The sequence below is a fragment of the Symphalangus syndactylus genome, chromosome 13 (genome assembly GCF_028878055.3).
Source record: "Symphalangus syndactylus isolate Jambi chromosome 13, NHGRI_mSymSyn1-v2.1_pri, whole genome shotgun sequence".
Classification (NCBI taxonomy): Eukaryota; Metazoa; Chordata; class Mammalia; order Primates; family Hylobatidae; genus Symphalangus; species Symphalangus syndactylus.
This window is the reverse complement of record NC_072435.2, coordinates 105,027,408-105,051,500: the sequence shown is the minus strand read 5'-3', so window position 1 is coordinate 105,051,500 and position 24,093 is coordinate 105,027,408. Positions and strand designations below refer to the sequence as shown.

The 24,093-nt window shown below is 44.8% G+C and overlaps 1 protein-coding gene across 11 annotated transcripts in view; it reads right to left on the bottom strand.

Moving 5' to 3' along the window:
• The window catches only part of UBE3B (ubiquitin protein ligase E3B), a 61,915-nt gene that overhangs the window by 29,864 nt on the left and 7,958 nt on the right, over positions 1 to 24,093 (bottom strand). For 8 of the 11 annotated variants that reach the window (XM_055236618.2, XM_055236615.2, XM_055236616.2 and 5 more), the window contains 10 exons: positions 22,831 to 22,890; positions 22,327 to 22,431; positions 20,242 to 20,338; positions 18,906 to 18,991; positions 17,783 to 17,865; positions 10,991 to 11,096; positions 10,559 to 10,679; positions 9,100 to 9,277; positions 7,394 to 7,557; positions 5,760 to 5,927 (listed from right to left, as the gene is read on the bottom strand). In XM_055236618.2, the coding sequence (XP_055092593.1) occupies positions 5,760 to 5,927; positions 7,394 to 7,557; positions 9,100 to 9,277; positions 10,559 to 10,679; positions 10,991 to 11,096; positions 17,783 to 17,865; positions 18,906 to 18,991; positions 20,242 to 20,338; positions 22,327 to 22,431; positions 22,831 to 22,890 (1,168 nt within the window). Of the gene's footprint in view, positions 1 to 5,759; positions 5,928 to 7,393; positions 7,558 to 9,099; positions 9,278 to 10,558; positions 10,680 to 10,990; positions 11,097 to 17,782; positions 17,866 to 18,194; positions 18,421 to 18,905; positions 18,992 to 20,241; positions 20,339 to 22,326; positions 22,432 to 22,830; positions 22,891 to 24,093 lie in introns of those variants that run through there. The other 3 variants (XM_063614430.1, XM_063614432.1, XM_063614431.1) reach the window with 2 other exon arrangements.

Here is a 24,093-nt window from a genome sequence, read left to right as displayed (position 1 = left end):
GAAGGTGGGATTATGGAGGAAAGCATTATCACCACGAGAGTAACAATGGTAAGAGCCAGTAGTCAGTGGGTGCTGACTATGTGCCAGGCACCATTCTAGGCACTCCGTATGTATTGTTTGCTTTCCACTTTCTGAAGCCCAGTGTTATCCCCATCTTATACAGGAGGAAACTGAAGCACAGAGAGGTTAAATGATTGGCCCCAAATCACACAGCCTGTATGTCAGAGCCATGAATAGAACTCAGGTCTGACTTAGCATTTATGCTTTAAATCAGGGATCAGCAATTTGTTTCAGGAAACAGCCAAAGAGTAAATATTTTTAGGCACTGTGGGCCAGAAGGTCTCTGCTGTTAAATTAAATCTAGCCAAGTCTGAGCAAAAAACAATTCATCCATCAGGCAGCCCTCAGAACCAGAAGAGGTTCAGACAGCTCCAGTCCGCATTCTGGGCAGGCAACATTTAGGGGCAAAACTGAAGTGAGGTACAGAGACAGCTTGACTGGTTATACCTTGGCTTTGCCTTATTTGAACGTGGTCTGATCAGATGGCCACCTGTGATTGATTGAAGCTAGGCTGCTGTGATTGGCAGCTATTTGTTACAAAAATACTGAACAGTCCTAAGTTAGACTTCTAGTCAGTTTACATACTAAGTTAGGCTGCAGTTCCTTAAGGACTCAAAATATGGAGGCATCCTCAGGCCAAATTTAGTCTAACACTGTTACAACTACTCAGTGCTACCACTACAGCATAAAAGCAGCCACAGACAATGTGTAAAGAAACAGATTTGGCAGCCCGGTGCTGTGTCTCACGCCTGTAATCCCAGCACTCTGGGAGGCTGAGTCGGGTGGATCATCTGAGGTCAGGAGTTTGAGACCAGCCTGGCCAACATGATGAAACCTTGTCTCTACTAAAAAATACAAAAATCAGCCGGGTGTGGTGGCCAGCGCCTGTAATCCCAGCTACTCGGGAGGCTGAGGCAGGAGAATTGCTTGAACCTGGGAGGCGGAGGTTGCAGTGAGCCGAGATCGCACCACTGCACTCTAGCCTGGGCGACCAGAGCGAAACTCTGTCTCCAGAAAAAAAAAAAAGAAAGAAAGAAACAGATTTGGCTCTGTTCTAATAAAAATTTATTGACAAAAACAAGTAGTGGGCTGGATTTGGCCTCCACACAGTAGTCTGCTGACCCTTGCCTAAAACCATCTTGCAGGCTCACCACCTTTGGCAAAGCTTCCCCCCATTTACCTCTATTATTCTATTATGTTAAAAGTGGAAATGCGGTCAATGACTGTGGTAGGATGCTCTGAAATATACAAAAATGGAACCCTGAGGAAGCAAAAGGGGACACAGAGGACATTCTAAGTTTGTTTCCTGATGGCTACAAGGCCTCAGACACACAGGCCACATCACTGGTATAGTTTATATCTAATAACGCAGCTATTGACTTAGGCTGGATCTGAAATGCCATGTGTCACTGAATATACAGTAAGGTGTGTTCCTCAGAAAAGCACAGTCACCTTGTATTTGAGCCCTTACAATACCTCTCATTTTATAGGGCACTCTCTGAATTATTTAGTTTTGAATAAAGAACTGTTTGGGGAAGGTATATTAGCCAGCAGTGGGAGTTGGGGGAACTCCATCAGAGCTACTGAAGGATGCTTAGAGGGTGAACTGAAGGAATTCTAAAGGAGGCCAAGAATTGTATCAATTTAGTCCCTCCCTCCCCCCTCCCCCTCCCCCCTCCCTCCCTCCCCCTCCCTCCCTCTCTTTGTCTCTCTCTCTCTCTCTTTCTCTTTTCTTCCCTCTGTTGCCCAGGCTGGAGTGTACTCAGCTCGCTTCAGACTCCCTGCCTCCGACTCCTGTGAATCTCCTGCCTCGGCCTGTGGGCTGCCTGGGATTGCGGGCACGCGCCACCACCCTTGCCTGGTTTTTGTCCTTTGGCTGGAGGCGGGGTTTCGCCATGTTGGCCAGGCTGGTCTCCAGCTCCTGACCTCCAGTGGTCTGCCCACCTCGGCCTCCCAAGGTGCTGGGACTGCAGACGGAGTCTCGCTCACTCGGTGCTTGGTGTTGCGCGGGCTGGAGTGTGGTGGCGTGGTCTTGGCTCGCTGCAGCCTCCACCTCCCAGCCGCCTGCCTTGGCCTCCCAGGGTGCTAGGATTGCAGCCTCTGCCCGGCCGCCACCCCATCTGGGAGGTGGGGAGCGCCTCTGCCCGGCCGCCCCGTCTGGGAGGTGAGGAGTGCCTCTGCCCGGCCGCCGCCCTGTCTAGAAGTGAGGAGCGTCTCTGCCTGGCCGCCCATCGTCTGGGATGTGAGGAGCTCCTCTGCCCGGCTGCCCCGTCTGGGAGGTGAGGAGTGCCTCTGCCCGGCCACCGCCCTGTCTAGAAGTGAGGAGCGTCTCTGCCTGGCCGCCCATCGTCTGGGATGTGAGGAGCTCCTCTGCCCGGCTGCCCCGTCTGGGAGGTGAGGAGTGCCTCTGCCCGGCCACCGCCCCATCTAGGAAGTGAGGAGCGTCTCTGCCCGGCCGCCCATCGTCTGGGATGTGAGGAGCCGTCTAGGAAGTGAGGAGCGTCTTTGCCCGGCCACCCATTGTCTGGGGAGTGAGGAGCGCCTTTGCCTGGCCGCCCCGTCTGGGAAGTGAGGAGCGCCTCTGCCTGGCCGCCCCGTCTGCCTCTGCTCGGCTGCCCCATCTGGGATGTGGGGAGCACCTCTGCCCGGCCGCCCCGTCTGGGAGGTCTACCACGGAGGCCAGACGCAATGTGGGGGCTGGACGTGGTGGCTCACGCCTGCAGTCCCAGCACTCTGGGAGGCCGAGGCGGGTTGATCACTTGAAGCTAGGAGTTCGAGACCAGCCTGGCCAACATGGCAAAACATGAAAAATACAACAGACAAACCAACCAACCAACCCAGCAACAACAAAACAGGTCTACCCTGGAGTCATACTCTAATTTTTTCTATTTTCCTCCCTTTCTGATCCTTTATCCCACTTTCTTTTTCTTCCTCTTCCTTCTCCTTCTTCTTTGTCAAGTAGAGGATTGAGTTATTATCATTGATCCATACAAAGTCCCTCTCTCATTTATTTTAATTCCCACCCCCCATTTCTATTCCCCATCTTCCCATGTGCAACCTTCCTAATATGTTTGATACACATCTTTTTGTCTGTATTTTTAGAAAGTGTTTATTGTTTTGTGTGCAAAAAAAATTAATAAAAAAAAAGAAAAAAAAGAATTGTATCAATTTAGTGATTATGCCTACAGCTTAGACCTCACATTTTCAAGGGTAGGAGGATGTGGTTATAAAGAAGTCTTTAGAAGCAAGACTTTCGTGATCTGTTGGTGATGACATAGGTGCCCCACTCATAACTAGTCTTTCAATTGCCCATGTTATATCAAACACACCCAAGAATGTAGAAATCTCACAATTCAAAAACAGGTTAAAATAGAAACAGAGGAAACAGTTACACTGTGGAGATCACAAATACACTGCTATAGGATAAAAGAAGAAAAGCAAGTGTCCTCGAGTTCTGTGTAAAGGACTCATGTAGCGTAGACTAGAATACTCATAGCATCACACACTGATTCAACAAGGGCTGCATACCTAGCCATTTAGACAGAGATGGAGACACTGGGCCTGGCAGAGCAATGGCAGACAGACCAGCAGCGGCGCCAGTGCTATCAGATGTGTGTGAGGAGCACAAACAGACACTTCCTAAGTTGTCAGTAGAAAAACAGCAGTATTTTAAAAACAAGTGTTATGTTCTATAATCTAAGTTGCTAAATAGACTGAATATCAAACATACACTTTAGACTAGTTTATCTTTATCCTTAAAGTGTATATTTTCAAGTTGACTAAAAAACCTATATTTGGATTCTCTCACTTGGGAAAATGAGCTTCAATGTGAGCTCATTTAAAAAGCTGGACCCACAGGAGATCGAGACAATCCTGGCTAACACAGTGAAACCCCGTCTCTACTAAAAATACAACAACAAAAAAAATTAGCCAGGCATGGTGGCGGGCGCCTGTAATCCCAGCTACTCAGGAGGCTGAGGCAGGAGAATGGCATGAACCCGGGAGGCGGAGCCTGCAGTGAGCCAAGATTGCGCTACTGCACTACAGCCTGGGCGACAGAGTGAGACTCCGTCTCAAAAAAAAAAAAAAAAAAGCTGGACACAAACCATAACCCCAAACTCCTCTCACTCAAGATGCTGCTCAAACTCTCAGGCGCTGGGGTGCCCCAGGTATGGTCTTGCCCCTTCTCTCCTCCCTCTGCTCATCTTTGGGAAACCTGCCCTGGGCTGAAAGCCTATGGTTTTACACTCCATCCCTTGGCTGATGCTCCCAGAGTGTCACCTCTGCCAGCATGCCCGGCAGGCCCCTTTCCCTTGTCACAGCCACAACACAACAGACTCCCCACAGGCCCTGCCCCCAGCCTTCCCCAGCTCAGCAAACCGTGGTACCATCCACACAGGTGGTTGGGCCAACAACCTGGTATCTTCTTTAAAACCCTTAGTCCTCATGCTCCCAAATCCAAGCTACCAGTAAGACCCATATCTTCTACCTCTAAAACAAATCTAAATCCTCCTGCCTTAATCTCCACTGCTACTACACTAGGCCAGTGGCTTTCAACCAGGAATGATTTTGCCTCCCAGGGGGCATTTGGCTGAAGGCCAAATTTGGAGATATGTTTGGCTGTCATGCTGGTTGGGAAGGTGCTACTGGCATCTATGAGTAGAGACCAGGGCTGCTAAACATCCCAAAACACACAAGACAGTCCCTCATGACAAAGAATGGGCCAGCCCAAGATATCCATAATGCTAAGGCTGAGAAATCCTGCTGTAGCCCAGGCCAACATCGTCTCTCAGCATTTTCATTCTCACAGTGCCCATCATTACATGACCCCTACTTTTTACTTGCTTATTTTCAGTCTCCCCACTACTAGAATACAGTCCCCTTGGGAATGAAGAACTTGGCTCTTTCACCTCTGTATCCTCAGTGCCTGGCACCCAGGGGTGCTCGATAAATATTTGAAGAATGGATAAATAAGTGTGAGAGAGAAGCAGTGATTTATGATGTTAAAAAATGTAAAATGCAGCAGAGAAGTTCTTAATCCTTCATGTAATAAAAGGCTTCCACGGTTTACAAAGGCCTTTTGTACTCGTAAGACCAATTCATAACAACAACTGTGCTGCAACCTAAAAGCCCGTGATGCCCAATTCTGTACTCACAGAGGGGACTTTCTTCCATGTTAAGCTAAAAAGGAAAATGTTGGGCATATCCATGTGATGAGCCACTATGTAGCCAATAAAGATAAGGTTTTCAAAGAATTTGTGACATGGTAAAATGATTATTGGAAAGGAAAGGATAGTGCTGTATATTTCAATTTAAATATATTTATTTTATATGTGCAGTACACTCAGGCACAGTTGATTGTTTTTGGATCATGGAATTAAAAGTGGTTTTCTTTTTTCTTTTTTTTTGCAATCCTATCTTTTTTGCTTTTTTACTCAGAAAACAAAAACTTTTTAGAAGTAAATTCTACTTCATAACTAAAATAAGAGTCACAAAACAGGAATGAGATGGAAGTGCTTATGATTGAGGTTAGCATGAGCAATTTAACTGAGGTGGACCACTCTCTAAGAGGAACAGCTCAAAAATGCCCTCCTTCAAAATCTATTTTCAGAGTCAAAGAAGCCAGAAAAAAACATTGACTTTTGCTAAGACAAACTGCCAAATGTGAGAGGTGAAGAAGATGCCCTGGGACTGCGAACCTGTGAGTATCTGCAGCCGAATCTGTGTGAGAGTTGTCAGTGAGGTCTGGTAGAGGACACAGATGTTGCAAACCTTCTGGACTTCTGCAGAGTCGACCCGTTTACCCCCGACAGGCCTGAGAATATTCCGGACTGATGCCGACTTTTGAAAAGCACGCTTTAGGAGACCTGGCATGGAGAAAAGAAGACATGAGAGCAGCAGCTCAGCCAGCTGCCAAATCCCACCCTGGAAAAGGAAGAGCATTTCAGTAAAGCTCTAAATGCACAGCCAGGCCAGACAGTGGGGCAACTCACTCAATTCAAGGCATTTCTTTGGGATAAATCAGAAAAACATTAACAACAGGTTTTTAGGCACAACACAAAGATCTCTTCAGAATACCCCAAAATTTCTCAGAATAAGCCAGGCGTATTCAAATCTTACATGGCATTCTTATACTGGAAATCACCAAATTTCAAAACCCACAATGGTAAAAATTCAGAGGACTATATTAGGGGAAGAGGGGCAACGGCAGGGGCCCTGGCTACATCTCTATTTTCTGTGCCTTTAGAGGGAAGTAAGGCGTGAAAACCTCTAGTTCTGACACCTGGTTTTGAATGATATTCCACCTTTGTTTTCAACCTTCCCATTGATATCCTGCTGGAGTTACATTTGCTGAGCCCATGCTTACTGCCAGCTATGAGACAGAGTTTTGCAACACACTCAGTAGAAGAACAGACACCCTGAACCTGAAAACCCACCACAGGCAGGTAACTCTGTCAAATTATGCATTAGTGGCCTTTCCATAACTTTTAATAAGAGTGTGCAACGAGAACCTTCCCATGGAACCCATTACCGACCCTGCGATAGGAAAGCCATAGCCCCGCCTGTGGTTGAGTGAGTGACTCCTTTATAAGGAGTCCCACATGGGAGATTTATTTTCTTAAGAACTCAGAAAAGCTCTACTTCTAAGAAATTAGAAGAAAGCATCCACAGATCCCTTTTCATGTTGGTTTCTGAAACATTTCATGTTGGTTCACAGCCAAACTGAAGTTCACAGGTAGCCACAGTGGCCCTAATGGAACATATGTGTGTGGACATGCTTTTATGACCCAATCTTGATTGTGTTCACCTATTTCTATTTCCCTAATCCTTGTTTTCTATTCCTATGGGTTTTTTGTTTTGCCATATATGAACTTAGTGACCTAACAAGCCTCAAAATTGTTGTGGAACAAGCTAGAGGCCAGGTGTGGTGGCTCATGTATGTCATCCCAGCACTTTGGGAGGCTGAGGTAGGAGGATCACTTGAGGTCAGGAATTGGAAATAAACCTGGGCAATAAGGTAAGGCCCCCATCTCTACAAAAATTAAAAAAAAAAAAAAAATTAGCCAGGCATGGCAGTACACGCCTGTAGTCCCAGCTATTATACTTGGGAGGCTGACGTGAGAGGATCACCTGAGCCTAGGAGTTAGAGGCTGTAGTGAGCTATGATCGTGCCACTGCACTGTAGCCTGGGCAATACAGTGAGACTCTATCTCTAACAACAACAAAAACAAAGAGCATCCCACAAACACAGCGTGACATCCATACAGGAAGAAACAGGAGCTGTACTTCAGCCAAGCGGAGCTACAGGGTTGGGCCTGCTCCTGCCACTCACTCTTCACTGGGAGCACATTCTGAGGGGATGCTGGCTGTGCGTGGGCTGGCTCCTGGCTCTCCAGCAGCTTCTTGCTCAGAATGTCACAGAAGAAGATCCGGATCAGAGGCACCCCCCACAGGAACTGCAGCTGTTTGGTGATCAAGTGCATTGACTCGTTAAGGCTAGGAGAGAGCAGAGGAGACCTGGCCTGTTAGTTCCATCTGATGCAGGGCCAGGGCCACCCCTAACGGCCTTTCACTGGGAGCTGTAGCTAGGACCTGGCATGGCAAAGATTACAAAAATAAAAAGTGGAACTAACAAATCATTGCTGAGGGGCTGGTATGTCAAGGGCATTGACTCTTCACCTTGTCTGCTTTCCCCAGGTCCCCAGGCTCCATGAGTCACACTCTTCTTGAAGACACCTGCTACCACCCAGGTGACAAAAACAATCTTGTACCCACTGCACTGCCTCCCTCCTCACAGCTGGCTTGCAGGTGGTGGGGGGCCAAATCTAGATGACTAGCAGCCTCCTCAGTGTTTCCTTGCATTCCAGGGGTTCTTTGCCTGACTCCACACTGCACTCAGCATCCCTCAAATTCCTGGAATCTGCTGTCACCTTCCTGCTCAAGAAGGTGAGATGACACCCCTACTGGTTCCCACATTGACCATCATATTATTAATAGCCACCACCCCGAGCATGGCCAGGCCTGCCTGCTGGTAGGTGCTTCACATGCATTATCTCATTCAATCCTTCTAGAAAGCATATCAAAGGGAGGGTGAAAATTATCCCCAGGTTTCAGATGAGGAAAGCGAGGCAAAGCAAGTCGTCCAAGTCCCTCCAAGAAGAGGAAGTGGAGCGGAGAGCAGGCTGTCTGCGGAGGTGCTGCTCTGCTTCACTTACCTCCCACAGCCTCCTGACTCTCAGCACCTCCGCCCCATCCTCTTCAGGCTGAGGTGTCATGCTGGGACAGGCTGTTCCCTAGCAATGAGTCTTTTTAACTAGATAGGACCCAGGGATATCACTCAGGTACAACAAAAGAAAAATTGGGGGATTTCCTCCCCAGGCCTTTAGTTTTCTGCTGCAAGGGTAACTGCCAGGGACCCCAAGTCTCGAGGAGATATGTGAACAAGAAAACAGCTGGGCAGCAGAGCTGGTTCCTCTCCAGAAACCACTTTATCTCAGCTCAGGTAGACATTTCAAATTCATGAAGCTGCACCTTACTTGATCTCCCTTCTTCTAGTCTAGTATTTCTCATGTTTTTAAGTTCGTAATTACACTTTTAAAAATTTATATTCCACCTCTTGAAAAGGATTTTGGGTGATTTCTATTCCCTTTGAATCATTTGTCTTGTTTTAGCATCTCCAAAATATGGCAGTCTAGTCAATCAATAAAAGTGACAGTGAAGAAGAAAAAACATTGATAAGGTCCATAACTGAATGGAAGGAACAAAATACAAAATAATAGGATTTCAATTTTGTAAAAAAGGATCAGTATTTCTAGATAGGAAAACTGACAGGATGTTCACTCAAGTTATCTTTGGTTTACAGGATAATGGGCTGGTTTTTATCCTCCTTTGTTCTCACTCACACTTCATTAATATATAATGAATACATATTATTTTTGTAATAATAAACAAAACACCACAAGCTGGAAGAAAGAAAGAAGGAAGAAGAAGACGGTGGGAGAGAGGCAGGAAAGACAGTGATTTGCATCTGGGACTCACCCATAATCCACAGATTGGGAGAACCAGCCAAGGACAGGATGCCAGTGGGTCAGGTTGGACTTCTTCTGGGACACGTACTTCTGACAGTAGCACAGCATCTGGGTGAGCAAACTCACGAACCCATCTGTCTCCTCCTCTAACACTCTGGGGCTGAGGGAGCCCAAGTGTAGAAGGTTGCCTACAGAGAGAGAAGGCTGGGTGTGATGGGCCCAGACAAACACTTTGGTGCCTCCCGGCCCTGCTCCCTGCCTGTGGCTCAGGTGCCCACATCCCATGTGCAGCAAGAAATTTCCACATAAGGGGCACCTGTCAATGCCGGAGGCTGCTGTGTGGTGCAAAGGTAAGAAACGGGCCAAGCTGACTTCAAATCCTGGCTATGCCACAGACAAGGTGAGCCATGGCTGTCAACCCACGTCTCAAACTTGTTTCTTCATTTGTAAGATTGGAATGATGATCCCTACTCTCCATATGAGGATGAAGTAGCAGGTAAAATGTCAGGCACACAGAGGTAAGTGATATTTAGTTAGTATTACATTTTAATATTATATTAATGCTTAAAAATCAAGGGTCAACATAATAAATGGTCTTTGAAGAATCTCTGAGTGTCCTGGGAAGTCGCTGTTATTCAACGTTCACCAGTTAGTCAACGTCACTCGTGTGAACACTTGCACCATAAAATCCTCATGAAATTTGGCCCCAGGGAAGTTTTTATCTCAAGTCTGTAATCTCGCAGGCTGAGGCGTGTGGATTGTTCAAGCCCAAGGAGTTCGAGACTAGTCTGGGCAACATGGTGAAAAACCCTGTCGCCACTAAAAATACAAAAATTAGTTGGCCGTGGTAGTGTGCGCTTGTAGTCCCAGCTACTCAGGAGGCTGAGGTGGGATGATCACCTAAGCCCAGGAGGTCGAGGATGCAGTGAGCGATGACTGTGCCACTGCAGTCCAGCCTGGGTGACAAAGTGAGATCCTGTCTTAAAAAAAAAAAAAAAAAAGCTTTTCCTAACTAAAATAAATGTAGGCAAGGAGAATTCTGTGCCTCTGCCTCAAATGCTTCTATTCACAAACCCTTTCTTCCATCTACAATGAAAACACTGTAAAATAGGTAAAGCAGGTGCTGCTCTGATATAAGCCCCACCTAACTATTCCCTCCCTTCTCTCTTGAGATGAGAATTATCCAGGCAATTCACCACATTTTCACTTTTTCCTTGACTGCCAGGAAGCTAAAGGCTGACATCTAATGTTCATTAACAGTCACTTAACTAGTTTGCCAGGCTGGTATATTTTCCATGTGATTTTAATTTACATGTCTATTTTAACTGTCTATCTAAATATGTGTTTTTTATTGTAAGTACTTCCAATTATTACAAAAAACAACCAAATCTCTAGAATAGTGACAGGCAAAACACTTGGGCTTTCTCTGATGGCCAGGACACAATCAAGTTCCAGCCACGGATACTCACCCATTAGACAAAGTGTATGGCATCCTTCTAAACTTTCACATACATCACGGCATCGATCTTCGTCTCTTAAAAATATGATGAATTTACGAAGCATGTCATGGGATTCTAAAACAGTGAGGCGCTGCAAAGAATGGCAGACCGTTAAATCAGAAACTGCCAGGAACAGTTTCCTGTAGAGAGTGAACTTGATCACTTGCAGATCACCCGTGGTTATGCGGGATCTGCTAGCAAACACCAACAAGAAAATGGACAGACGAGAACCCACTTCTTTGGGCTACTAACACAAGTGTGTCTATCACGGCCACTGGTCCCAAAGAATAATTAAAGGGAGGTGTGGAAATAAGCAGAGAAGCCATTTTACTTTCTAATGTCTAAGAAGAAAAACAAAAACACAATTGGGTTTTCGCGGGGAACTCACAGAGCCTGCCTTACCTCAGGGGTCACTGTGCTGAGATGAGTCACCAGAGCAGGCACAGACATGATGTGGATGAGGAACGGCCGAATCAGATTGTCTGAGAACTGTGCAGCAATCACAGGGCTAGACACAGATAGATCCGCTCATTCAGACAGGTCTCTGTGTGCATCCAGAACAAAAGCACAACCCCACCAACGTGCTCAAATTCCTAGAAATTATTCTGCATGGGATTTCTGAGAAGACTGAAGGCTGAAACTGGGGACACACACTAGGGAAATGGGCAAGTCAGTGATGGTACAGTTGCTGATGCCATACTATGCAGCTATGAAAAACCAGTTTTGAAATTTTACTGACATGAGAGAATGCTCATGCTATAATGAACTTTAAAAAAAGGCAAGATGAAAAACTATATACATGGAAGAGGAAGGAGTTTGTGATGGGGAGGGAGGGAAAAAAGGGGGGTTTTGGAGTGCCAGTATAATCGATTTCTCTATTGGGTGGTGCTCACCCAGTTGTGTTCACTCTGTGAGAATTCACCAATAACTCATAATTCAGTTAAGCAGTTTATTTAAAAGTATATATACACTATAGATACACAATATATACATATATAGTGTACCTATAGTATATATACTATATATAAGTATATATATTGCATAATGTTTCGGAAATATAAACACAAATATAGATACATTTTTAAAAGATTGAGGACAGATAAAGTTAACAATGTATCTCCAGTTGTAGAATCATGAGAAATTTTTTTCTTTTTTATGTTTTTCTGCTTTATCTAGGTTTTCTACAATAAGCATGTATTGCTTCCATAATCAAAAAAAGATAAATACTATTAGATAAAATAATGATCCCTATCCCACATCATATATAAAAAATAATGAAATGAGCCACAGACCTAAATGCTAGTTTTATAACAAAAACTATAAAATTCTTAGAAGAAAACACAGGAGTAAAGCTTTGAGATTTCAGGTTAGGCAATGATTTCTGAGGTTATCACACTAAAAGCACAAGAGTCAAAAGAAAAAAACAGGTAAGCTGTGCTTCTTCAAAGTTTAAAACTTTTGTGATTCAAAAGACACTATCAAGAAAGTGAAAAGACAACCCATGGAACAGAAGGAAACACCTGCAGATCACTTGTCTGAAAAGGGACTTGTATCTAGAGCATATAAAGAACTCACAACTCTCATAAAAGATGAAACATCCAATTAAAAAGTAGACGAAGGATCTAAACATACATTTCTCCAAAGAAGATATACAAATGGTTAATAAGCACATGAAAAGATGTTCAACATCACTAACTACCAGTGAATTGTAAATCAAAACAACAGTGAGATACCCCTGCACACCCACTGGGATGGCTAAATAAAAAAGACAGATAACAAGTGGTGGCAAGGATGTGGAGAAACTGGAGCCCTCACACAACACTGCTCCTGGGAATGTAAAATAGTGCAGGCACTCTGGAAAATAATTTGGCAATTCTTCAAAAGGTTAAGCATGGAGTTACCACATGACCCAGGGAAGTCCACTCCCAGGAATATGCACAAGAGAAATGAAAACACGTCTACACAAAAACTTGTACATAAAGGTTCACAGCAGCACTATTTATAATAGCCCAAAAGTAAAAACAACTCAAATGTGGTATATCCATATAATGGAATATTATTTGGCCATAAAATGCATGAAGTACTGATCCATGCTACAACATGGATGAACTCTGATTATATTATGCAAAGTGAAAAAAGCTGGTAGCAAAAGACCACATGTGATGTGATTCCATTCATGTGAGATGTCCAGAACAGGCAAATCCAAAGAGATAGAAAGTAGATAGTTGTTGCCAGGGGTTCTGGGGAGAGGGGAAAAGGGAGTGACTGCTAATGGTTATTAGGTTTCTTTTCAGGGTGATAAAATATTATGCAATTAGATTGTGGTGATTTTTGGGAATAGGCCCCCAAAATCTGGCCATAAACTGGCCCCAAAACTGGCCATAAACAAAATCTCTGCAGCATTGTGACATGTTCGTGATGGCCATGATGCCCACGGCTGGAAGGCTGTAGGTTTACCAGAATGAGGGCAAGGAACACCTGGCCCACCCAGGGCGGAAAACTGCTTAAAGGAGTTCTTAAACCACAAACAATTGCATGAGCGATCTGTGCCTTAAGGACTTGCTCCTGCTGCAGATAACTAGCCAGAGCCCATCCCTTTATTTTGGCCCATCCCTTTGTTTCCCCATGAGGAATACTTTTAGTTAATCTATAATCTGTAGAAACAATGCTTATCACTGGCTTGCTGTCAATAAATATGTGGGTAAATCTCTGTTCAAGGCTCTCAGCTCTGAAGGCTGTGAGACCCCTGATTTCCTACTCCATACCTCTATATTTCTGTGTGTGTGTGTCTTTAATTCCTCTAGCACCGCTGGGTTAGGGTCTCCCTGACCAAGCTGGTCTCAGCAGGTGATGGTTGCACAACTCTGTGAACATACTAAACGCCAGGGAATGGTATACTTTAAATGAATAAAGTGTATGAGATGTGAATTAGACTTCAATAAAGTTATTTTAAAAAATCACTCAGAGGTCATGCAGAAAAAAAGGTAAGAGAACAACTTACAGAGGGGGAAAAAAGGTTTCTTCTAGCGAACATGCTCCAATAGCAACGAGCAGAGGTGTTAGTGGTATTTAGGCTCTCAGAATTCACACTATATACTTTCACTTTCAAGAGTACCACTTTTGGGACAAGGATGTTTTATGAGGCTGAAATGCTGAAAATATCAGTACCTATGTTCACCACTTGTCTAGGTGAGGCTAACCAACTGGGCTAACCTCTCTGATCTGAATGGGGCACATGAAAAGGGAACCATGTTATTTTCTGCAGGTTAGAAAGAAGTTTAAAACAGAAGAGCACAATTCCCTAAACAGAAGAAAAGCAAACCACAGAGAATGCTGCTAAAACTACAACCAGTCACTTCGCATTTGCAAGGAAAGGACTGCATCGTTATAAGGGCACAAACGGCTGTGGCATTCTTTAAGGGTTCTCACAGAAACCTATGGATTCCATCCTGGGCCATATCCCTAAGTAACTTGGCCTGACTGACTGGAAGCGACATACCAGTGGAAGCATTATAGGACTGCAGGGCTGCCTCAATGTTTGGAGGGGTGTGATCTTTTTAGTCTGCATGAGGCCAGACTCAAAAAACCACACACACTGCAAACACTCCTACAACTCCCTCAATTTCTTATTACCAATTTCCCCAGCATGAGGTCAACAGAATCTTTCTTTAGCCCACCTGTAGCTGTTGCATTTAAGTACCCCTGGGTGACAAAGTCTCTAAGTGCACTGCTTACTTGAATGTTTAACAGGGCTAGACATGGTGGGGGGTTGGGGAGAAGGATAAACAAAAGAGGTATGACTGACACACAGTCCCTGCTAACAGAGAGCTCAGAGTACAACCAGGGAGCTGGGCAGGCATATGGGGAAAAACAGAAGCCACGGCTAGTGGGTACATGACTAAGTGCCTGCAAACTAGGGGTCCAGATAATCAATGCCATGGCAGTGTGATGAACAGGGCAAGTTTGGGAAGGTTCTCAAGTGCTATTTACTAAAAAAAATATATATTATTCTTAGAATACAAAAATGTGTCCAACATGTGAGGCAAGTACAAAGAATAAGAAGAAAGAGTATGAGCTCTGGAGTTAAATAGCCTGGGTTTAGTTTCTGGCCTGGCCACTCCCTGCTGTGTGACCAAGAGCAAACAGTTTAACTTCTCTGGGCCTTAGCTTCCTTATCTATAAAATGGAGAAAAGCCAGGTGTGGTGGCTCACTCCTATAATCCCAGCACTTTTTGAGAGGCTGAGGAGTGAGGATCGCTTGAGGCCAGGAATTTGAGACCAGCCTGGGCAATATAGTGAGACCCTGTCTTTACAAAAATTTTAAAAATAAAAAAATTAGCTGGGCATCTGCCTGTATTCCTAGCTACATGGAAGGCTGAGGTGGGAGGATGGCTTGAGCCCGGGAGTTTGAGGCTGCAGTGAGCTCTGATCACGCCACTGCACTCCACTCTTGATGGCAAAGCATGACCTTGTCTCACAAATAAATAAATAAAATGGAGATAAGAGAATGTGGTGAGGAGTCAGTTAACATGTGTAAAAGTTTTAGAACAATGTGTGGCCCATGAATGTTAGCTATTCATATGTCAGGATTTAGTGATCACGTCTTGGCACACCACTGATGATTTTATAGACTTTCACTATATTCCTACATGATGAAACCACTGATATCTTATTTTAAAAGGTTCTGATTGTGTTCAATTATATACAAACATTCAGAGGGGAAAAGTACTATTTGGGAAAAAGGCTTTAGAGTAGCCTGGCCTTAACAAGTGATTCAATGGAATCTAATACATACAGAGAAGAAAAACTACAAGGATGGCTGCTGGTTATATTCTTAAAGGAGAACTTAAGTGTGGTAGAATGACTGGATGTGAGCATGTTGGTGAATCATATGTGAATTACAACCACACCGGGACAGGGGAGGGATGCTGGACAGGAAAGAAAGGTGAGGTGCTCCTAGAGCTTGTGTCTCTGGAGGTGGAGGGGGAGGCAGAGCTGCTCCTGAGCTTGAGAGTTCAGGCCTCAGTGTGCTGACCTTCACTGTGTCTGCCAGAGGACAGTGGGCAATGCTGCTGGAAAGAGCTGCTCCACAAGGTGACTTGGGTAGGGACAGTTGCAGTGAATCTGTTTCTGAGGCTTCTGGGAAAACTTATTTGTATCTAGACATTAGGGCTTATTAAATACAACTCACGTAACTTCTCTAAAAGTATGAAATGAAGGCACAATTGTTGATTAGATAATTAGTTAAGATACTTCCGTAACTAATGATAGCATAACCGGTTACATCCTGTTCTTCTGTGTGAGGGTCTAGCCTCTAGAGGCATGTGGTTTAACATGGTAGCCACTGGCTATATGTGGCTACTGAGCACTTAAAAATGTGGCTGGTCCAAATTCAGACATGCTCTAAGTACATACCAGTTTTGAAGACTTGGCATGAAGAGAAAAATGTAACACATTATTTAATTTTAATTAAAATAATTTAAAAATATTGATTACATGCAAAAATAACATTTTGGATATATTAATTTAAATAAAAACATATCATTATACTAAATTTCCCTTTTATTTTGACTTTTATTTTTTTGAGACCAGGTATCACTCTGTCATCCAGGCTGGAGAAGCTCAGTCACGGCTAGCTGCAGCCTTGACTTCCCTGGCTCCAGTGATCCTCCCACCTCAGACTCCTGAGTAGCTGGAACCACAGGCACATGCCACCATGCCCAGCTAATGTTTGTATTTTTTGTAGAGACAAGGTTTGGCCATGTTGCCCAGGCTGGTCTTGAACTCCTGAGGTCAAAATGATCTACCCACCTCGGTCTCCCAAAGTGCTGGGATTATAGGCATGGGCCACCGCGCCTGGCCTCTTTTGGCTTTTTAAATGTGGCTCTAACTATATTTCCATTGGACAGACCTGCTCTAGGTCAGCCCTCTCCAACAGAACTTTCTGTGATGCTGGAAGTTTTCTATATTTGTGCTGTCCCACACAATTGCCACTAGTTACATGTGGCCACTGAGCATTTGAAATGTGGCTAATGCAACTGAGGAAGTGAATTCTTCATTTTATTTAACTTAAATGAATTTTCATTTAAACAGCCCCCTGTGGCTAGTGGTTATTGGAAAGCACAGTCTAGACCAGGTGTTTATAAACTATGGCCTATTTTTGTAAATAAAGTTTTACTGGAACACAGTCATGCTCATTTGTGTACGTACAATCTATGGCTGCTTTCAAGATGCAACGGCAGAGTGGTTGTGACAGAGGCTGTATGGCCCATAGAGTTGAAAATATTTATCCGGCTCTTTCCAGAAAATTTGGCCAATCCATGCTCTAGCCCATCATTTTCCAAATAGGTTTTCCATGGAAAATGATTTCATGGGATATCAACGGCATCCAAAAAACAAGGCAGGGGTATTCCATGCTCAGATATATTTGGGCCAACCCCGGGTTAAATAAGCCCATGGGGTCCTGCTAGCATAGCAGGACTTCTCAGAGCTCTCAGCATGAAGGTGTACTGTAGATCCATAGATGGGGGCAGAGCAGGCAGCTTTCACCAAGCTGGTTCCACCACGACACTCTTCCTTCCAGGATCTTTTATTAACATCTCCCCAAGCTAGTGTTCCCCTCGACAGTTTAAACATGTTCTGGACCTATGAACAAGCATAGTGTTTTACATTTGGCAATTCTCAGAATTGCAGGTACAATTTCCATAAGGAATTATTTAGCTTCTTCAGTACTTGACATCTCCAAACTAAGTGAAGGCAAATATCACCTCTTCTCTGGTCCTCCAAATTCTAACATTTTACATGCGTGTTCACATTATTTCCTTAATCCTCTCACCCTGCCCTTTGCTGGGCTTCTTCTGGCTCCTAGGTTTCTTGTTTAGTCAATTAAAACTTCAAAAGAAAATATGATTGCATCTTGGCCTCTTTTAGATAAAAGAAATTCATTTTGAATAGTTTCCAAAGATCACAATGCAATAATATTCAGGGCTGAAGATTAAGAAATATTCAAGACTGAAGATTAAGAAAAAGTTTGAGCAGTCACAAATGTGTTCACTTTCATTAAGAACAATGCTTCCCGTAAATTCTGACAATGTGGGCAAGTCTATATCTAACACCAGTAACGAGAGAAAGAAAAACCAAGAGGAGGAAGCATTCAAGAACATGCCAACACCTCAGCTATGGTTTCTTACTCACCGTAACGCTAGAGAAAAGGCTGCTGTTAAAGTGCCTTTGGATAGACAAGGACGGGGTCTTGCCAGGCCACGGGTTAACAATATCTGAAAAGAACGTTTTAATGGGTCAGACGATGATACCAACTTTATATTCATTTGTACATAAAAAAGCAAAAAAGTAAACTGAGTGCTTCAGATAAAAAAAACTGTATCGTGAGCCAGGCATGGTGGCTTGTGCCTAGAGTCCCAGCTCAGGAGGCTGAGGCAGGAGGATTCCTTGAGGCCAGCCTGGGTGACAGAGCAACCCTGTCTCTTAAAAAACAAACAAACAAGCAAACAAAAAAAAACCGTATGCAGTGTTTTTATAAAAGGAAAGGGAAGAAAGTGTTGGGTAACGAGGTTAACTCTACCACTCTTTCTCTAAATATTATGGTTAGAAATTCTTTAATAATAAAGTTAAAAAAACAGCTAATAAAAATAATGCCAGACTTAAAATTTAAAGACACCATATTATTTTGGAAGCCGTTTAATTATGGTGTGAAGTAGAAGGTTCCTCTAGCGAGACAACTGCCAGTCATACCAGCTTCTGCCAACAGACCACCTCACAGGGTTGTTGTGAGGAACATGTGAAACCAAATCAGGAAACAGCCCATCACAGCACTAGGGAGAAGGAAGGGCAAAGTCAACATTACTTCTCAAACTCAAGAATTCCACAGTACCTTTAAACAGCAATCAGGCTTTCTTAACAATTCCCTAGAGGTATGATCTGGCACAACAAGGTACAAAGTGGAAAGGGCTGTTTGAGGACACAGAGCTAGAAATACGATTCTAGGCATCAACCAAGAAGGAATCTGAAGGAACAAGCCCTGAGGTCTCCTTCCAGAGTTTAAATGTCAAAAGACTGGATTACCCTTGTAGCCAAAAATGTAGAGCATTCAAGGGATCCCAGCACCACTGTCCTCCCTTTACCTGACCCACAAGTGAGACAAGGCAGGGGAAGGAAGAAGAGGACAGCAGGCATCAAGCTCTTCCTATGAAAAGCGTTTCTGAGGAGGGCACCAGGTATGCTGAACGCAAATGTAAAAATCCAAGTGCAAGTGTTGGAGAGTGGAGAAGTCGCACATTGGGGGGCAGGACTCACAGACCTGCAGCACAGAATAAAATCCATGCTGGTTGAGATGTCCCATTATATTTGCACAAATGTGGTTCATCGCTGGTCGAAGACTTTCACCTAAAGAAAGAAAACAGTGAGAACAAAAAAGTCTCTTGCCATAATGTGACCTGTTTATGTGGGACAGGAAATTGTGTCCCACATCTGAGGCCCTAAGAAATGAGATACCCCCTGGCTTGCCTCCCTTTTCCCTTAGGCCTGGTGCCAGAGCACAGGGAGGGAATGCATATCTGGAACATTCTCTCTCCCCTGGAAGGCCTGGCTCAAGTGTCACCTCTTGGGTGATGGGTCCTCTCACATCCCTAGCCAGAAGTGACGTCTCTGGCCTCTGAGCTCCTGTAGCACCTTTTCTAATTCCCTCCTAGGGCCTGGCACTGTCTTCTGCAGGGGGATGCCTACTCTCCTCAATGGGACATGAGCTTCCCGGCAGGGCCCAGAACTCAACAATTTTTGGGTTCCCCCCAAGAGGCCAGGGTCATGCCTGAGATAAACCCTCCTTGCTGACCTGGAGCCTCTGCATACAGTTTCCCCTGCTTTCCGTTTCATCCCTGCTCTTCACTCTGTGAATACTAGCTCTCTCTCCAGCTCTCAGCTCACACACCACTTCTTCAGGAAAGCGAGAGCCCCAGACCAAGCAAGGCCCCCCCACCCTACTGGACACTCTCATTTCTCTTGCATGCTTCCTTCCAAGCACTTACCACATTATTGTCATTTTATATCTATGAGCGACATCTATTTAATGCCTGTTTTCCTCATCGGACTTTAAGTTCTGTGAGGAAGGGAGCACAAGTCCCTGGAGGGCAATGGCCCTTTCTGTTTTGCTTATCTCTGTCTTCAGCGCCTAGAGGCATCTGGCATGTATGGGCTACTTGTTGAACAGATGAATGAAATGACCATATGAAACACATGGGGCTAACGACACTTACCAGGGAAGGAAGCAGTTTATAATGCAAATTTTATGGGCAAAATAGAATTATTCACAACCTAATGATTTTCCAAGTAAAATGACAAGGCTTAAGTGAATGTTATCACTTGGAGGCTAAGGCACTGTGGGAATTATAAAAATTAAAATCAGAAGAACCATGTCTTTAAACGTAAATTCAAAGAAGCGTCGAGTACAACACACAATGCTGAATGGATTCTGGATACTGCGATGCAGTCTGATGGTCAGTGCCAAGGGCATCCTCATTTGTATGGTCTCAGGGCCTTCCCTGAGGCTTGTGGCAAAAATGCTTCTTACAAAGCAAAAAAGGTCCCCGAGCTCTCTGGAAACGTTGGTTAAAGAACATTTTGAAGCAAGTCCCACAGACCTTTTCCCCGAAGAATTTTCCACGTTGAAGTGTCTGTGAAGGTGACAAGCATCGTGAGGTACAGGGTGATGAGTCGGGAGTCCTGCAGGATTTCAGGCTGGAAACAATAAACACAGCAAGATTGAGACACACGTCCTCTGATTCCAGACAGTGAAGTGTTCACTTTACAACTGCTCTACGGGCACTCAGCCTGGTATCAGAGTCAGGATTATAAGTCAGTCTTAATTCTTTTTCTCTTGGGCAGTGACCACTCCAGGAGTTAAATAACAGGGAATTTGGCACTGTAGTGCCTGACCATGGAATCATATATTCTTGGGAATGGAGAATTGAGAATCCCTAGGAAACAAGATGACCAGGGCTGGTTTGCTGTATGTACACACGCCTGCCTGTCTGTCTGAACTCTGCAGCAACAGAGCAGAAATGCAATTGAGCATGACTGGAACTCTGGGCTCAGCCTTCTGACTTCACCACTTACTAGCTGCGTGAGCTTAGGCAAGTTTCTTAACCTCTCTGTGCCTCAGTTTCCTCATCTGTTGACCAGAAATAGTAACACTGCTTTCCTCATAGGGTTGTTGTGAGAAATAAATGGATTAATGCGTACGATGCACTAAGAACAGTGTCTGGCACATAGATAACTCCATGTAATGCTGGCTGCTGTTCTAATTTTGATGACAGTTCATTGTTTCACCAAGTGTAAGTCAAGCAAAAGGCCTGACTGCTTTCTAGGCCCACAGACCCTATAGCAGGTCCACCTGGAAGGGACCTCAGAGACAACCTTGGAGACCACTGAGTTCAAACCTCTAAGCTCATCAACAGTAAGAGAGGGGAAGCAGCTTGTTCAAGGCCACGTGGGAAATGAACAGCGGAATCAGGACTGAATTTCACATATTCCTGGCTCCAGAGTCAGGGCCCTTTTTCTCCTGACATCTGTTTCTTTGCATAAACTTTTTTTGTTTGCCCAAAATAGAAGAGACTCTCCTCAAAGAGCAGTCTGTTGTGGAATGTACACACAGAGAGCAGATAAGCAAGGATCTGCCTGGCTCGAGTGCAGGTAGGGAAATACCCTGCCCACTTGGCCCTAAGGCATTCTGGTGGACTCCCAGGGCTCCGAGGAACATAGTGTGGAAACCCTGCCCTGAGCCATGTCTCACCTGACAAGCCAGGCGTGGCAAGAGCCATTCCTGAGCACCCAAAGAGGGATGGCTGGGAATGGATTATTATTGGGGTGGGGGGCAGTCCGGGGACTTTCGTTCCATTACTGAGCTGCTATCTGTGTCCTTGCCAAGCCTTTGTCCCTGAAACCTCTCTCTCCCTATATGCAAAGTGGAAGAGGCCCCTGTATATGTCTGCTCACACCCCCGTCCATCCTTTTCAGAACACTGAAGGGGGTAGGGGAACACAGGACCAGGCCGGGCCAGTGGCAGTACCCCATTCCTCTTGCCACTGTGACTGGTTCAGAGATGAACCCAGGATTCCACTGGACCTACAAGAAACCGGGATTGTTGAACTGGTCGGGAGGCCTCTCCTCCCACTGGTCAAGACAGAGTAAGAATATAAAGTCAAAACTGCTGGTTGCCATCGTTACAGCAGGAAAGGACAAGGTGACCCCAAAAGGGAGCAGGGATGAGAGAAAAGAATGAGAGGGAGAATCCAGAACCCCCTGGCTCTCCTTACCCCAGCTGCCATGTTACTGAATATATTCTACAGCACAACGTTCTCTTCCTTGCTTAACCGGTAGGTGATACTAGCTGTGCTCACGTTGGGCTTCTGTACTTTTAACAAGAGGCCTGACTAGTGTAATAATGTAGATCATAAAGTACCGATTACATTAAATGAACGGGAAGGAAAGTGACAGATTCCCTGGCATGGAGGCTGTGGCGTGGCAAGCGGGTTAAGGGTCCAACACACACCAAAGGAGGGCTCATATTGATAACAGCATCGAAATTCCTCTCTTTCAGAACAGTGGCTCAACTAGCAACTCTGGTTGATAGGGACTCTGAAAATATAGACTAAAGTCTACAGGTGAAAACGACATATTTACTGTTTCTGGTTTTGCCTTTTTTTTTTTTTTTTTTTTTTTTTTACCTTGAGCTGCTTGAGAAAATCACAGCAGTACCACAGAATGCTCTTGATCTGTTTAATCCAAAGGAGGGTGAGGTCCTTAGAACAAGCCAGGGACACATACCACACCTATAGGTGGGAAAAAGAGGAATGTCATGGGCTATTATAGAGATCATATCACATATGCTCTAACTGTTGGAACTGGACCTATTAGTTAGGTCCAGTGCCAGATAAAGCAGTGTACCTGAATGGATGAATAAGCTGTAAACAGGACTTATTTTAACACTAAATGCAAAGACAAAATAGCCTAGTAAGAAAATTTACTATCCTGTGTTGTGGCAAGAGCAGAATGTAGCTACTTGGATCATGAAGAAACTAAGGAATCATTTGTACTTTGGTAGTGTTTTCCATCCACTACTTATTTGCATTTGTGTGTGAATTGGGCCTAACATTCAACAGGAACTTTCAGAGCCCAGTAGGCTGGCCCTTAAGAGCTTGTGGGAGACACTGCGGCTCCCGTCCACTTACCTTAGGCTCATTCTCAGCATCCATGCTGCTCAGGATGCTGCGACACAACTTCTCAAATCTCTGCAAAGAGACACACTGGGGATTATACATTCCCACAACCCATCAAAAAGTGAAAACAAAGAAAATAAGCCTTCGGCGGGTACCTGGCACGTGCAGGTATTATGCCAGGTGATTCACACATAATCACATGCAGTTCCTTCCTACAGATGAGGACACTGAAGATCATAAAGACTAAAGGGTTCTCCATCTGGTGGCCCAAGAGCTGGAGGAACCCTATAGAAATGTTTTAGAAACTGGTATATTTCGGCCGGGCGCGGTGGCTCACGCTTGTAATCCCAGCACTTTGGGAGGCCGAGGCGGGCGGATCACGAGGTCAGGAGATCGAGACCACGGTGAAACTCCGTCTCTACTAAAAATACAAAAAAAAAAAAAATTAGCCGGGCGTGGTGGCGGGCGCCTGTAGTCCCAGCTACTCGGAGAGGCTGAGGCAGGAGAATAGCGTGAACCCGGGAGGCGGAGCTTGCAGTGAGCCGAGATTGCGCCACTGCACTCCAGCCTGGGCGACAGAGCGAGACTCTGTCTCAAAAAAAAAAAAAAAAAAAGAAACTGGTATATTTCACATAAAAATCCAAATTGAGGCTTCTTTCAAAAAACAGTATCAATCTGGCAAACTGGACTTGGATTCCTGCAGGTCTGCTGCTGTGTCCTCGACTGTGTTCGCCAGTTTACTGTTTCTTAAGCACCATGGATACTGACTTTTGCCTCACAGACAGTAGTCAAAGGCTGCTGTATCATCACTTTTATCCTGTAATGCCAAAGGAAGAAAAGTGGAAACTAGAAAACAAGTTCAATTTTGGCTACACCAATCCTGGATCTGCCCTTAAACCACGTGATATTGGGCAGGCTGCCCTATCACGCTGAGCTGCAGTTTCCTTCTCTGTAAGATGAGGGTCACCTCCTCCAGCTTGTCTGTCCTCATCTACGTAATCATGTGTTCACTGCCTGCATAGTCCTCCTTCTCTTGCTGGGCTATGAGCTCCATGAGCGTAGAGATCTTGCCCATCCTGTTTCCTCCCAAGGGCCCAGTGCCTAGAGAGGGTTGGCACAATGTGAAGCTTAGCAATAGCAAACGTCTAACAGCTAGTAACATGGAGACATGCCTCAGTGGCATTGTTAGTACTATTACAGATAACTAGCTGCTTTTCTAGGATTATATTTTTCAGGCTGATCATTCTAATCCCTAAGGTGCAAAATGGCACCTTT